The sequence below is a fragment of the Lissotriton helveticus genome, chromosome 4_1, assembly GCF_964261635.1.
Source record: "Lissotriton helveticus chromosome 4_1, aLisHel1.1, whole genome shotgun sequence".
NCBI lineage: Eukaryota > Metazoa > Chordata > Amphibia > Caudata > Salamandridae > Lissotriton > Lissotriton helveticus.
This window is the reverse complement of record NC_136063.1, coordinates 311,427,642-311,444,164: the sequence shown is the minus strand read 5'-3', so window position 1 is coordinate 311,444,164 and position 16,523 is coordinate 311,427,642. Positions and strand designations below refer to the sequence as shown.

Genomic DNA, 16,523 nt, shown 5'->3' with positions numbered 1-16,523 from the left:
ACATACCTGAATGTTTCACTGGGGCCCATACCATACTGCTGCTGTAGCTGTGAGAATGCAACCACCGAGCCCTTATCCCAAAGGTCTCCTACCACCGAAATCCCAATTTGATCCCAGTGTGTGAAGCCCCTACTGGACCTTAAGTTTCCTAATGATTTCGCGTCCCATAACGGCGTCATTCTAGTGATTTTCCCCTTCCACCCCAGTCGAGATTGTGCCGTATGCCATAAGGTTGCCGTATGTAACGTCGGTCCAAGCAATTTCCGAACCTGTGAGTGATTGTACAATACTGAGAGCATGCCGTCCGTCCCCAGCTGCGACCAGTCCGCCTTATATGCGGGGTCATCCCGCGGGACGTGGATCCAGTGATTAATTATCTTAAGTTGGGATGCCCAATAATATAATTGAAGATTGGGTAGTGCAATCCCTCCGTCATACCAGCTTTTAACTAATTTGTCATGTGCTATACGGGCTGGGCCATTGCCCCACAACAGAGCAGATACCAGTGCAGCGACTTGTTGGAAGTAGCGTGGAGCCACCACATGAGGGGTATTTTCTAACACATAGAGAAATCTAGGGAGAGCCATCATTTTATATAACGCTGCTCGTCCAAGGAGGGTTAGCGGCAGGGTAGCCCAGTACTTAACGTCTGCACGTAGACGTGTCAGAGGTGGCACCAAGTTCACGGTGTAGAAGTCCGCTGCATTAGTGGTGACGAAAATGCCCAGGTATTTAAATGAGCCGGTCGCTAATTGCAGGGGGCAGTCATCCCGCAATAACGGCTCCTGGCCCTTAAGTATGAATATTATAGATTTGGACCAATTCAGGGTGTAACCTGACGCTTTCCCGTGCTCATCGCACAGAGCCAACAGGGCAGGAATACCCTCATTGGGATTGGTCATGTAGATCAGCATATCATCTGCATACAGGGATACTTTATCTTCCCACCCGTCCTCCCAGGCGATGCCCCGAAACAGTGGTGTTGCTCTGAGCAGAATAGCTAGTGGCTCCAGTACCAGCGCAAAGAGTAGGGGGGATAGTGGGCATCCTTGTCTGGTTCCGCGTCCTAGGGGGAAGGTCTGTGAAATGTGACCATTCGCCACCACCTGTGCCATAGGCGACTTGTACAGTAGCCGTATCCACGATATATATTTCGGGCCGAAGCCCATACGAGCAAGGACCGCAAATAGATACTCCCATTCCACCAGGTCGAAAGCCATTTTGGCGTCCAGGGATAAGATGACTGCCTGTTCCGAGAGGAGATGTGCTCGCGCCAGGACTCCATGTACCCTCCGCAGATTCAGTGCTGTGCTCCTGTGCGGCATGAAACCTGATTGGTCGGGGTGTATTAGGGTGTGTAGATGCTTGGTCAGGCGACTAGCCAGGAGTTTCGCTAGGATCTTTGCCTCCACGTTGAGCAAGGAGATAGGTCGGTACGAGGTGCATACCGTCTGCGGCTTGTCTGGCTTAGGAATGGCGACTATCGTGGCTGTGCGCTGGTCCAGAGGGAGTTCAGCCTTGTCTAAACTCTCTCCATACATATCTAGCAGGGGTTTGCTCAACAGGGGAGCCGACGCTTTGTACCATTCCACGGGTATCCCGTTAGGTCCTAGCGCCTTGCCAGAGTGCAACGACTGTATTGCCAATTGGATTTCATTTTCTGTTAAGTCAGTGTCTAGTTCCTGTTGCGCTTCTTGTGAAAGCGCGGGGACAGTAATGTGGTCGAGCGATGCTAACGCCTCCCGTTCTGTGACAGCCCGAACCGGTGTGTATATTTCCTGATAATGGCGTGCCAGGGTGCGGACTATTTGTTCAGGGTGTGTCAGCAGCTGGCCATCCTGTGTGTATAGTCTCTGAATACCTCTGTTGCAACCACCCCTCTTGTCTAACCAGGCCAGCATCTTCCCGGCTTTATCGCCCACGTCATATACCCTGTGTGCGGTGTTCGCCAAGTGTCCCTTGGTAACCGTCGTAAGATGGGCCAAGTGCTGTTGTTGTCTGAGGTGTAGCGCATGTGCAGTGGCAGGGGTGGGGTCGGACATGTGGGCGGCGTTCGCGGCGTGTAGTGCCAATTCTAATTGAGCGAGTTCACTTCTGTAGTCTCGTTTGTGCCCTGTGATAGCCGCTATTGCTGCGCCGCGCAGGACTGTTTTGTATGCCTCCCAGAGTACCGAGGGTGAGGAAACTGTGCCTACATTTTCTGTAAAATAGTGTGATGTGGCCAATTTAAGTTTCTTTCTAATACCATGGATTTGTAAGTAATTGGGGTATATTGGATAGAGCCTGGCGCGCTTCCTCTCTTTAGTCGTAATGTGGAGGGACACTGGGGAGTGATCAGATACACCTCTGGGTAGGATCTCTAGTTTGTCTACCGATCCCAGTCCCACCCCCAAAAAGAAAAGGTAGTCAATACGTGAGAGACTGTTGTGTGTAGCGGAGTAGTGCGTGTATTGAGTCGCTGTGGGGTTCAATTGACGCCAAACATCAGTGAGGCCTAGCGCGGTCAGAAAACCAGGAAGCGTGGCAGTCCCCCTCTGGCGTTCCCGTACGGGAAAGGTGTCTAACTGCGGGTCTGTTATGGCATTGAAGTCTCCCCCAATGATCATGTCACCCTCTGGGAGGTCAACTAGAAATTGACCCAGCGCCGGCAGTGCTGTAGAGTGCAGCGCCGGGGGGATGTACACGGACACCACATTGAGGGGTCTCCCTTCCCACTGGCCATACAGCGCCGCAAACCGACCCTGATCGTCCATCCTGCGGCTTTCAACCATATATGAGGAGTTCTTCTTAAGGAGTATCCCAGTGCCCCTGGACCCCGTAGTGAACTCCGCATGTACCGCCATGGCATACCCACGTCTGTCGAGTGCTTTGCAGGTAGACCCAGCCAGGTGCGTTTCTTGCAACATCACCAAGTCAGGCCCGTGACGTTTGATGGTTTGGAGGACCAACCCCCTTTTAATCTAAATTTAATATTTTTAAAGCAAGAATTACGGTAGACGAGCCGGGGGAATTCTAATGCTTGTTCCCATTTCCTATCATGCAGCGCTCTCTTAAAATAGTCCTCCTACTTTTGCAGCAGCACTACAAGAGGGACAGCCATCAGTTCATGGATGGCTTTAAACAGCCAGGTGATAAGGTGCTGACCGCCACCCATGGTAAAAATGGCCTGAAGTACTGGATGAGTGGTAGGCTCTCCCTCCGAGAAGCTCTAAAGGGTACAACAGGTATGGCTAATTTGCTTGTGAAGAAGGAACTGCCCAGAAGGGAGGCCATGTTACGCTATCAACTGGTCGAACTTGAGAAGGTGGCCATCAGAGAAGAGGTCTCCTAGCGTAAGCAGCGAGTATACCATTCCAAGTTCTCAGGCCCCTGGGAGAGGAAAAACCATGCAGAATCTCGCCCTGCATGAAAACAGTGGCACCCGAAAGTGTGGCCACTTCCATAATAGGGCTGACTGTGGACTCCTGTCTGATCAGCCAGGCCAGTAGTCTGCCCAACCTGTCACCCTATCTGGGGAGGGCTGTGTAGGAAGACTTTGCATCCGCGAGCTGCGGGGCAAGTGCAAGATTGCAGTCCACTGCTTTACCCAGTCAGACGAGGTGCTTCTCAGCGTGTACTATTTCCCTATCCAAAGTCCGGTAGACTCCTACATTCTTCTAGGCACAGAAACCTCTTGTCACCAATTTAATGGCTACCCACTCCAGTACCCTGGTAGAAGCTGTTTTATGGTTCTCAGCAAAGTACTGCCGAATATGGTTTGCTTACTCGTCACAGAAGACTGGTTCCTCCAGGCAATCCCTCGAGATCCAACACAAGGAGATGATGGACGGAGCATTGACATTTTTAGACACGCACCCCCAGTTACAGATCTGGGTTAAATCAATCATCGTTCTTTATCCCACTTTGCCACGTCAGTTCAGACCCAGCTATATGCAAATCAGTCTTGACCCTGTGCCTCATGGGAACAGTCCAGCACGAACTGCCAAGCCAGGCATTCCCTGAACCAGAAACAAGCATCCTGGGACCGATTTCGGGATAATACCACCCATCAGCCAGGCTAGCTTGAATCCAGTGGCAAAGTGAGCAAGGGACCCATATCTGGGCATACCCTGCCAACTTAGAGCAAACAAAGCAAACACAGGGAGATGATGGACGGAGCACTGAAACATTAAGACACTCACCCCCAGTCACAGATGTGGGTTGAATCCATCATCGTTCTTAAGTTCACCTTGCCACCTCAGTTCAGACCCAGCTATATGCAAATCAGTCTTGAGCCTGTGCCTCATGGGAACAGTCCAGTCCGAACTGCCAAGCCGGTCTTCCCTGAAACGGAACAAGCATCCAGCTTCCAGTTTCTGGGTAACACCACTCATCAGCCAGGATAGCTTGAATCCAGTGGGAAAGTGAGCAAGGGACCCATTTCTGGGTATACCCTGCAAACTTAGGGCAAACAAAGCAAACACAAGGAGATGATGGACAGAGCACTGAAACCTTTCAGACACTCACTACCAGTCACAGATCTGGCTGAATCCATCTCCGTTCTTTAGCTCACTTTGCCACCTCAGTTCAGACCCAGCTATATGCAAATCAGTGTTGACCCTGTGCCTCATAGGAACAGCCCAGCCCAAACTGCCAAGCCAGGTCTTCCCTGATCCGGAATACAAGCCTCCTGGGACCGGTTTCGGGGTAACACCCATCATCAGCCAGGCTAGCATGAATCTACTGGCAAAGTGAGCAAGGGACCCACGTCTGGGCATACCCTGTCAACTTAGGGCAAACAAAGCAAATACAAGGAGGAGATGGACAGAGCACTGAAACTTTTCAGATACCCACCCCCAGTCACAGATCTGGGTTGAATCCATCATTATTCTTTAGCTCACATTGCCGCTTCACTTCAGACCCAGTTATATGCAAATCTGTCTTGACCCTGTGCCTCATGGGAACAGTCCAGCTCGAACTGCCAAGCCAGATCTTCCCTGAACCGGAAACAAGAATCCTGGGTCCGGTTAAGGGGTAACACCCCTCATCAGCCAGGCTAGATTGAATCCAGTGGAAAAGTGGGAAGGGGACCCATGTCTGGTTATACCCTGCCAATTTAGGACAAACAAAGCAAACACAAGTAGATTATGGACCGAGCCCTGAAATGTTTCAGACACTGAACCCCAGTCACAGATCTGGCTGAATCTATCATCGTTCTTTAGCTCACTTTGCCACCTCAGTTCAGACCCAGTTCAATCCCTCGAGAGCCTCTTCGCAGATGTTGGTGGATGTGGAGGTACACACCGGGGGTCTACCATGTGGGTTCATGTTCGGAGACTATGTGACTCAGATAATCCAAGTGTTGGATAAGGAGTGTCAAGGAGGCGTAGCCAAGAAAACGGTTGAGGCATGCATAAATATCACGGGGCACGCATAAATATCATGAGGCACCAAGTGAAAGGAATAAAGCTGAGTCCTAGTGAACTGAGATCGCCATACATCCGACAGTGATCAATGATTTACTTAGCTCCTGAAATGCAGAGGAGTGTGGCACTGGAGGGTGGGGTCTGTCCAAGTTGAGGTCTAGCACACAGTTGGAGTCGCCCCCCTACACCAAGGGCAACACTATCTTATGGGCTAACATGGCAGACAGAGTGTGCCTGAACGCTTCCGGATCTGTGTTGGGGGCGTAGATGCTCCCTATAAGTATTGGCTTACCATCTAAGTGGCCCTCAAGGAGTACATACCATCCCTACCTACGGTCATGGCCACTTCCTGAAATGGAATATAGGGCCTAACCCAAGTCAAGTCATTGCTGCAAACCACTCCTTTAGAGTGAACTGACCTTTAGAAAATAATCTTAGTGCTAGGATACCTTTCTTCAGTGTGTTGCTGCTCTTTTTTCCAGCAGTGGATGTGGATGGATGTCATTACAACGCATGCTTTTACCACGCATGCCTTTACAACGCAGGTTTTACAACGCAAGTCGTTACAACGACTTGCGTTGGGGGGCGCTGGATAGTGGAATAGTTTAATTTACTATTCCAACTCCAGTCCCCGTGGATAGTAGGGAAGGTTTTGGATAGTAAATTAAACTATTCCCTATCCTCCAGCGCCCTCCAGCGCAAGTCGTTGTAATGACTTGCATTGTAAATCCTGCGTTGTAAAGGTACTGCGTGGTAAAAGTTGTGTCGTTAAGGATGTTTCCCGTGGATGTTGGTCCTTGACCTTTCAAGAAAACCCTTAGTAACACATGACATTTCTTGTTGACTTGTGTCTTCCAACATTGCATTTATTAGGCTCTTATAGTAAATGTGCACCTTCAGTGCAAGGGTTTTCACTAGTCCCTTATGGGACTGTGAAGCTTATTTTTATTTGTCTTGATATTATTTCCACCCTTGGTATATAAATGTTAACTGGTTGAATAAAATGTACTCTTTTGTGATGTCTTTTATCTGCCTTTTATATATAAACGAGGCTTGGAGAAGAACTTCCAGACTGGTCTGATGCTATCCCTTTTGTTGAGAAGTGTACAAAAATTTCGCAGCTCATATCATTGCCCCCTGGGGACCCAGGCTTGACATATATTTATTGATGAAAATATGATGTTTTGCAGTGTGCTTGTTAAATTAAATCACCAAGCACATATTGTAGAGCTAAACCTTGAAGTCTGCAGAACTGCTAAAGGGAGAGGCAAGAAATGATTCATCTCTGTCTGTGAGTGCCTCTTTTCCATGCTTGGATCTAGTTTATTAAAACTTTACCCTCTCTTAAATGGACAGTTTCTTTCCCTCGGGATCTTTCAATATATGCATTTAATAAAGGCGTTGAAGGACAAGGAACCAGAAGGAGAAAGTTATTTTCCTCAAAGTTAACATCAATGAAATTCTGGCAATTTCTGACCAAGCCGTAGGGATCACTCTACTTTCCAACTTAACCCATAAATCCTGGCTGGCCATCTTGCTATGTACTAAAATCTGGTCTTTCGGCCACAGCTGCCGATTTGGGAACTGGGGAAACAGGTTTCACTACCGGCGTCACCTCAACATCCTCTGATTCTGGGCAAATCACTTAATCTCCCTGTTAAATTAATGATAACACCTACTAATCATATCAGAGATTGCTTTGGTTGACGTTGAACCCCTCACTGTGCAAGTTGCTGTTATTGTTATTATTGTAAAACCTTCTGTGTGAAATGTTATTTCTGTCATATGAATAAATGCTTTATCTGTACATCAGTTGGCCTCAACAGTACAAGCTCTCATTTAAAACAGGAACAGGCAATCATTTGACTCAGGCGTGCCATCTCTAGTTTTAGGTGTTCTGCTGTAGGGATAACTGGATTCGATGTTATTATGTGCAGTGTATTGTTTTGTGTAATACAAAGTACAAAAAAGTGTGATGCAAAGCTTAGCTACTTGTTGTGGATCTTAAGAGCTGAGTGGCGCGTTGTACTGTAAACTATCACATGGCGCTGTGTCTTCGTCGTTTGCTCCACGGAGCTGTGCAAATGGCTTCCAACTCGTATTAAGATTTCTGAGGTTCTCATCGAGAGCAAGGCATATCATATGCGAGTGGAGATATCCTAAGCCCTTTGAGGCCCAACACCATCTAACTATCCAATGAAGTTCTTTGTGCGGTGGTTATTACTAGTTGAATTACCTCCTATGTTTATAGAATAATGTGCAATATTGCAGTCATGTCAGCTGTTCAGTCATTATCAAACAGCCCCGAATATGCTTTCTAGAATGATAGTCAATTGTAGAGCCGCAAACGTTGCTGTAATGTGACATCCACTGAGGAAAAACAAGCATTGGCAAAACCAACAGGTCTGGCTTTGGCTTCCAGTCTTTTGGCTGTGTCAATGCTTGTTTTGTTATGTCATTGGTTTGGAAAAACTTTATTTGTTGAGGAAGCTGCTGGGCTCTTGCCAATCTAAAAAACAAAAGTAGCTAAAAGCAAAAATAGTTTTGTAGTCTCAAAATTTGCAAAATGGCATAGTAGTCCCTAACACTAAGGGAACTGCTTTGTGTGCAGATGTAGTCTTTGTGAGAGAGCAAAATGCCATCACTCACAGGGAAGTTTGCCAATAGCTGAAGTAAGCTATTGCCTCATGCTGAATGCTGTATGCTGAAGTGCACAGACCTAAAATTTGAATTGCACATTAACAGAGCAGAGGATGAAGAGGCTGGCTAACATGCTTTGCTACTACCAGACCTAATAAATCGGCCTTCTTCACTGCCATATGATTCTTGCGCTTTTGCTCCCCTGCTGATATGTGCTTTTCTTCCTTTACTTCTTAGTGTGTGATGAACATAAGGAATTCAAGGATGTCAAGCTCTTCTATCGCTTCAGGAAGGATGACGGCACCTTTCCCATGGACAATGAGATCAAAGTCTTCATGCGAGGACAGAGGATGTATGAGAAGTAGGTGACATTGAATGACTAAATAAGTGACCAAATGAATGAAAAGATGAATTCATAATACAAGATGAAGTAAAATAGATTCCAAGAATTTAGACAGGGATCTGCACAGTATAAAGTAGTGAAGCAACAGAGATGGAGCTAAGAGAGAGTGGAGAGGGACTAGTAGATACATTGCAACTTTGGGTCTCTCCTTAGAGAGCCTCCACATTGTGCAGAAGTCCACAGTACAACTTGACCACAGTACTAGGTCATGGATTTTCAACCTCACATGAAACACTAAATGGTCTGCCACAGAGTCCCTGGTGAAATGTCATGGGTTTTTCAAACTGTTCTCAAGGACCGTCCTGCTTCTAGCTCTTGCAGGCCATGGTCACAGAGGCAAAGAAATTAGCAAACTTATTTAATATGAATCTCGAAAGTGAATTCACAATTATTTAAAAGCACTTTGTAAAGATCACTGTTAAAGGAGAAGTTGTTGAGATTGTTAACGATTTAAATAATGGGGCTGATTCACAAAGGTATGTAAGGAATGTAAAAGAGTGCTGCTGTAATACTCTTTTAAGTATTCTTCCATCACTTTGTGAATTGGCCCAAAAAAATCTAAAATGTTATTCATTTATTAATAGTGAGTTAGATGTTTCAGGGATGATTCACAAAAGCATGCAAGAATAAGATTACTTCTGTAGTACTTCTTCCTGTACTCGTAAATGATTTTATGGTTTGGTCCCAGTGCATTTGGCATTCTCTGAATTCTGTCTGGTTAAGTTATGTGGAGGCTGCTCTCTAAAAATTAGTTTGACTAATTCAAACTTGTGACCCTGTTTTATTGTTCATCAGACACATTTGTGTGTGGGACGGGTGTGTAGAGGAATACCTTGATAGAAACTTAAAACACAACATAAACCCACATTGACATCTATTCCGACATGCTTCTCGGCCACTGAAGTTGACACATTATTACATTTGATACTTTTTGATTTAGAAGAAACTAATAATACTTCTGAGTGACCCTGTAACTCTTCTTATTCATATGGTTCAGAGTAGTGGGATATCTCCAGCCTCTGCAGCAGCCCCCAATTAATGGTAGAAAGGTGACCATCTTTAGGCAGGCTGGGGGTGGAATCAATGCATGCCTTAGATTTACCAATCATCAGTCTCCGTAGCTCTCATTGACCAAAAGCAAAAGGATGGGACCTTCTTGAGCATTATAACTACATATTGAAACACTTCATATCTCAAGAGCCACAGGGATGGTTCAAACTTAATAATGTCATTCTTCTCTTCTGTATTATTGAGTTGCAAGAGGCATGGTCAACTGGAAAACTTTGGCTTAATGGTGATGAGTTCTTTATGGTAAAATCCAAGCAATCAAAGAAAGGGAGATCATTAGATGGGCTATGTACTTTTATGAAAAACATATTACAGAATCAGTTAAATTTTCCGCTAAGAATAGTGGCCTTCTGGCTCTCATCTTGCTGCTTTTGCTGCAAATTGGAAAGACTCTCTTTTCAGTAAATGGATGTATGCAATCCCTGATGACAAACGCGTACATCTCTTTGACGCTTCTAGCTTTATTTAGAAGCATATGAACAGTTGTAGCGAGTACAGTGTCATAGTCCTGCATAAAATGAATGCATAATCCTCCGAGATTTGTATTCTGGGTGATGATTAGGCCAGTAGCTTGAAAATCCCAGGTACCCGCAACATAAATAAAAGTTATATCTTAACAGAGTACTACACTGCAAAGGTTTAATGGCAGAATGAATAATGTACCAACCTAAGCTAAATTTTAATCAGCTGCTAAAAACTTGTTGTTGACTATGATTTGCTTGATTGTGGTTTACTCAAAAACACTATTGTTGATCTTTTTTGTGCTAAAAGACAAAAGTGACAATGACTCTATAGTAATTGCACTTAAAGTCTAGGTGACCTCACCTAAGGGACCAAAACTGTTAGAACCCAAGGTTTAACATCTGGGGAGAGGCACATTTGCCCAAAAGTCAAAATATCTAATGGGAGGCCTGATTCAGCCTTTTTTCAGTACCAGCTTTAAAAAAAACTCACTGAAAATTCTGTTTTAATTGCCTTTCTATAATAAGTTAAAAGTGTGAACTTCTTTATGCTATTTTCATTTAAATTGGTGAACTCTGAAACTGAACCTGAGCATTATGGGCCATCAAACCTGTACCTGTTCCTCTCTTTCTAATCCCAGTATTGCTAAGCACCAGAAATCAGAAAGTGTTTGTGGTGCCCTCTTTGTAACAATTCAAGGTAAAGTAATTTCTGTATTTTGGAAGTTGTCATGGGTTGTGGATACTTGGCTTTACCATCGAACCACACAGTCACCCTTGCCCTGTGGTTCCTCTTAACTATGACTGATGCTGACAATGCAAATACAAACCGCCTAATGATATGTGTTAATACTGACTTATAAGCTTGCTGTTCTTCAGGCAGGAGAGGTAACCCATCTGATCAGTACCTTCAGTACCTTCTGTCTGATTTTTCACTTATAACCCTGAGTGGAAGATTTGTATGGTACCATTGGTATGGCAGTTGGACAATTAAAATGATTTCCCAAAGTTGGACAACATGGGTACCAGTTCACAATAAGAATTATCTTATTGACCCAGATTGATTTCCATCCATTGCCATGCTTTACATTGTTGGGAAAACTTATACTAAGTGGTTTATCAATAATATGGAGACATGGGTGGTCCAAAGTGATGTATTGCTAGCTTGTCAAGTTGGCTTCTAGGAGTATGTAGCACTTATGTATACACTGTATGGTTCTTGAAATACTTAACAAATGTATAGGATTTTCTCACCAGCTGGTAATTTTGAGATCAAGGTTCAGCAAATGTAGTCTGACTGGGCTACCATTTCTCCTTCTCGGAGTCTTAAAAGTGAGGGTGCAAAAAAAATCTCAGGGCATCGTTCTAAGATCAAACTATCCATATACCAAAGCTCTTATGATAATTTGTTAATGCTTCATAGTGACTTTTGCAGATAGAGAATTGGATAGAAATCATATAACAATACCTGCAACATTCAATAATCATATTCTCTTTCTCCCTAAACTCATTTGATTGCGAAAAAGCAGTTGCACTGTTGTTTTTTTGTTAACAGCTAAATATGACTTCTATTTTTGCTGATTTTATTGCTAGTCCCCTGCCAACGGAACAGATCTTCAACCAGCTTTATCTATTCTGCTGTCTTTATCGCTTTGTAAGTTGGGAATTAGTGGCTTAGAGGTTTTGTGTATAGGGTATTGATCTTGTCAAGTATTTCTGTATTTTAAAGACAAACATTAAGTATAGAAGCAAGTTTTTTAAACTTGAAATAAATCTTATTTTTTTGTATTAGAAACAATGATTTAATGTTTCAATAAGATTGAATTTGTTCAATCCATTCAGTAAACAAGTAATTGCATTTAACTGAATAACGTGCTTTTCTTAAGTTTAGAAAAGTCTTGTCTAGACCACTTTTTTGTCTTTAAAATACAAAATACAGAGGAGCCATGCTCCCCATGGTATAGCATTGCTTACTATTTTGTATTGTTGGGACATAATGGCTGGCTTTGCGTGAAAGCACAGTTTTTTAGGATAATGCTAATTATGATGGTTACTTTTTTTACAGGGCAGTCAAAACTATTATAAAATATCCCACTTATTAATCGTTCTGTCTAGAAATGTAAAACTATTTTTTTCTGAGCTTTTCTGCCTGTTTTATCAATATATATTCACAAAGTGAGGATTCCCACATTTTTGATTACTTAATAAAAATATACTTGGTCTTGATTCTGTCTTAATGAACCCTTCAAAGCTGTCATCTTGAGGAAGGTTGGCAAAAAACACGATTGTTGTTTCTTTTGTGCTGGGAACCACAGTGCATGATTTTATTCTTAAATGTTTTTACTTGTCTTAGCATTCAAAGGGTTTGTTTGATATTGGATCAAGCGTTTTAATATATCAAGTGATCCCTTTTCCATAGATAATGTTTAGGAGTGTTCTACTTTTTATTTTGAGATGTTGGGAGTAAAATCATTTTAAATAAATGAAAGGATGCGTTCATTACGTTAAAGTCCTTCTTAACATCAGGCGACACAAATAGTAGTGGGCCAACTTGGAGAATGTAGCTACTAAATATTTTGATCTGGACATATTTGTAGAGTAGTGGTCATATTTTGGCTAGTGGTCTCTCTATCTATTTCTCCCTGTTCTAGCGATTTAACACGTGAATGCAAGGCTTATCTATGGGACTGAGTGCGCCAAGAAAAGTTTCAAAATATAAATGCGGGAGACATAGAAGCTACCATGTGGTGGAGTTCAACAGCTTTTGTAGGTCTTAAGGTGCAACAACCTTTTCTTTTTGGCAGTTCCTGGATATTTTCAAAGATAAAGGTTTCCCTTTTGTTGAGGATAAAGAAAGAATTCATAGCAGATTCCTAAAGCGAGTAAATTGTTAGTTCAGTTGACAATGTTTTTTCCACTTGCCAGTTGTGATTTAGGGCCACATGTACGACTGTCAGGTTTTGCAAATTGTGGTTTTTGGTGAATCGCAATTTGCGAGTCATAAAACCTGATGCACAACTGTATCTCAAACACTGTTTGTGCCCAAATGGGTCACTCACAATGGACCTGCATTCATTAATATTCAAGAGGCAGGTCGCAGTTTGCAACCAATTGGGATTGGCCTTCACTCACAGGGATGGTGGCCTGCTGGGGTCAGCAGACCACAATGTCTGTGACTGCTTTTTAAATAAAGTAGTTGGTTTTAAAAAATGCAGCCAGTTTTCCTTTTTCTTCCTTAAAGGAAAACAGAATGCATTTAAAAAATAAAGATGAAAAGGTTTTTTTCGTTTTTATTAAAGTGGGCAGTGGTCAGTGGGACCACTGGCTGCTCTGAAAAAATGGTGAGGGCCCCCATGCACAAAGGGAAGGCATCCCTTAAGGACCCCTTCACATTTTCGAATGGCTTACCACCAATTTGAAATTGGTGGTAATGTGCGAATGTTTTGCGACCTCATTCCTGGTCGCCAAACATTCATACATACAAGTGCGACTCCCTATTAGGAAGGGAAGCCCTTTACCCGCCCTCTCCTAATAGCGACTCGCAAACCCTATTTTGGTTACCAACCCGCAAAAAAGGGTTGGTATGTAGAAATGGGCTGTTTACGACAAGTAAAATGCATCGTACATCTGGCCCTTTACGTTGTTGAGTGAGTTCTATCAAATAATTGGACTTAGTTTTGATTACGCAATTTGTTTTTTGTGGCGGTGCTTCTTTTTTCAGTGTTTGTTTAAACAAAAATTGTAAGTGATGCTTGCATATTACATTCACCTCTAAAGAAGACAGATAAAAAAAAATCACAATGCTGTGATAAGTAGCTGGTAGTATTCAGGATGAGAGAAGACTGGGAAAGGGGCAGCAGTGCTTTAAATTTATCAACAAAATTGTATCCCCTCTCCTAGACATAAGAATCCACTCTTCAGAAAAAAGAGCGACTCTCAGAAAAATATAAAACTTCACAGATATAGAGGTTTAAGAAAACACACACTAACACATCATGCATGATTTGAACATTGTCATCAAATCGGTAACAAGAACCTAAGACACCAGAAAGATCAAATCAACACTACCATGATTAGGAACATGAATGCTTACAGGATAACCAAGGACCCAAATCTCCCTCACAGTACTCAGACAACCTTTGGAATCTCAGTGAGGCCTTCAACCAAAGAATCATATACAAACTGGAAAGATGGGAACGCCAGTTCACAAACAACACTAACCTCCACAAACAACTATTGTGAACAGAAACAAGTTTCAAAGCAAGGTCTGACAAAGACCATAATAAAAGTGCTGTTCTTTTAAGGACTGAGATATAAACCTAAGACTCAGGCACAGCCACTTAAGAACAACTGTCATCTAACACCTCTTGCACTAGCTCACTGGACGTAAGATATTGAGGAAGCTTATCACCAAAATCTGTCTACAGAAACCTTAGTTTCTCACAACATAGGGTTCTGTGATGGGCCATAATCTCAGAACAGGGAAAGCAACGGTACAGGTGAGCATATACATCAATAGGAGGATGTCAGTGACTTAGATGAAAGGAAAAAGCTACAGGTACATATATCTTCCTCAATCATAAGCCTATATCTGCAAATCTCAACTGTCGACATTATACCATACAATCAATATATTGCCCATTTGCCCACATTTAGCAGTATAGCCAAGTAGTTGGAGAGCCACATTCTGAGCCCTAACTTATTTTTAGAGAGCCTTACAGAGTGCTAACGTGTCACCTTGTTCACTGCAGAACATTGAAAAAGTGACAAAAGGGGTTTTTGAGTCCAGCTGGAATAGGTGTGGGGTTCTTAAGCCAGCATTCCTCATTCGCTCCCCTGGTATTGAAGGTTCTAATTTAACATTGCTCAGAACAGGTCTCTTTTTATGCTTCTCCTGAATTGCTCGAGCTGAGGGCTAGGATTGCTCCACAGATTCGATCCCAGGATTCCGATGGCTCTTCAGGCATGTGTTAGTCTTGTGAAGCGGTGTTTTTGGCTCAACTGAGTAAAGCATGCTGCAAGGTCATGGTAGGTATCATAGTGGCAAGTCAACTTTTGAAGGTATATAGCACCTAATCTGCTAAAGAGAGAAAGTGAAAGCAAAACAATACATTCTCAATATAACCCTCTCAGGGATCTAAAAGAAGTTATATTGAGTCTGCCAGAATCCTCCATACTTGCAGAGAGAAGGACATTTACAATCTGCTGGAATAGCTTTCGTGAAATGGAATACATTATTAGCTTTTACTGCACTATTCTGAAGCAATCAACTGCAAAATCATAAGTTATCACCACTCATCAAGGTCGGAAAGATTTAGTTGGCAGTGGGACACAAAGAAACCTGCGTGTTAGAACAGCATGTAAAAGCCTTATCATATGTGGTAGAAAACAGCAACCACCAGTGTCATAAGACCAAATCCACGAGGCGATCATTATTGAAAACTTGAGCCACTTCTGGCATCCAGCCTGCCTGTCTTATCTCCTTTTTGTCCGTATCACTGAAACAAAACTGATTACAACACAGAGAGCACAAAAACAAATCAACATGAAGTAAAAACCAAGTTACTTTTCTGCCACTTCATATAACAGGCAGTTCCAATATCCTGTTTGAGAAAGGATCCATTCTTGAATATCAAACCATTGATGTACCGTAGGTCAAAACCTTAGAATTAAAAATTGAAGAATAAGGTATCATAACACCAGCAGATCAAACCAAGCGACGGTGTAGCCAGGATATCAATCCAGTTAAAAAAGAATGATGACAAACTCATGAATATGCATAACCTCTCGAAGCTCTTGCACGACAAACCCTTTGCTATCAAAATATGAGTGACTGCATAGTACACGCATGTTAATGACGTGGTCTCCGAAGGTTCTGACAAACATACTCCGGAGTCACATGTATCCCACACTCCACCCCTATTCGTGGTAGCTGAACATCTCCAAATGTCCTGACTTCATCATCTATGGAAGGGGTGCCTTCCATTGGTCGTGCCAGAGGATCCCCCTATATTGGACCCAGGCCGCCCATATCTTGCGGTGCTTTTGTGGGCACCCCCGAGCAGCATACACAGGGATTTCCAGACTCATGCATCTGAGTAGACTCGTTTTCCATCTTTCCAAACTGTGGAGCTTTTCATCTTTCAATGCTTTGGTGATGTCCTGTTTTGAGACAAATAGCCCCAGCCACATGAGGGCGGCCTGATATCTATTTTTGTCAATTTCTTCTGCAATATACTGTAGGGTAAATTTGGGGTCTCTGGGCAAACTCCATCCCAGTATCCACCCCAAGCAAGTAAGCAGAAATACCTCTTGAATTATAAGCAGAAGAGAAGGTGATTCATCCATGTGATTGTAAGACATAAGCATGTCAAAAAGGCGAAACCCTACAATGTCCAGGACAGTGCATCCATGGTGTAAAAGAAAAACCCATAAGGCCGGCATACGCAGAATATGGCCCATACTGTCACTATAGACCCTGCAATGAAGTTGCACAATGCAGGACTATGACATCCTTGAATTAAAAAAACATTTATAGAAGTGATA

At 43.3% G+C, this 16,523-nt stretch overlaps 1 protein-coding gene across 1 annotated transcript in view; it reads left to right on the top strand.

Moving 5' to 3' along the window:
* Positions 1-16,523, top strand: part of DEPTOR (DEP domain containing MTOR interacting protein) — a 609,509-nt gene that overhangs the window by 277,698 nt on the left and 315,288 nt on the right. The window contains exon 4 of the mRNA XM_078686837.1: positions 8,283-8,406. Coding sequence (XP_078542963.1) covers positions 8,283-8,406 — 124 coding nt within the window. The remainder of the gene's footprint in view (positions 1-8,282; positions 8,407-16,523) is intronic.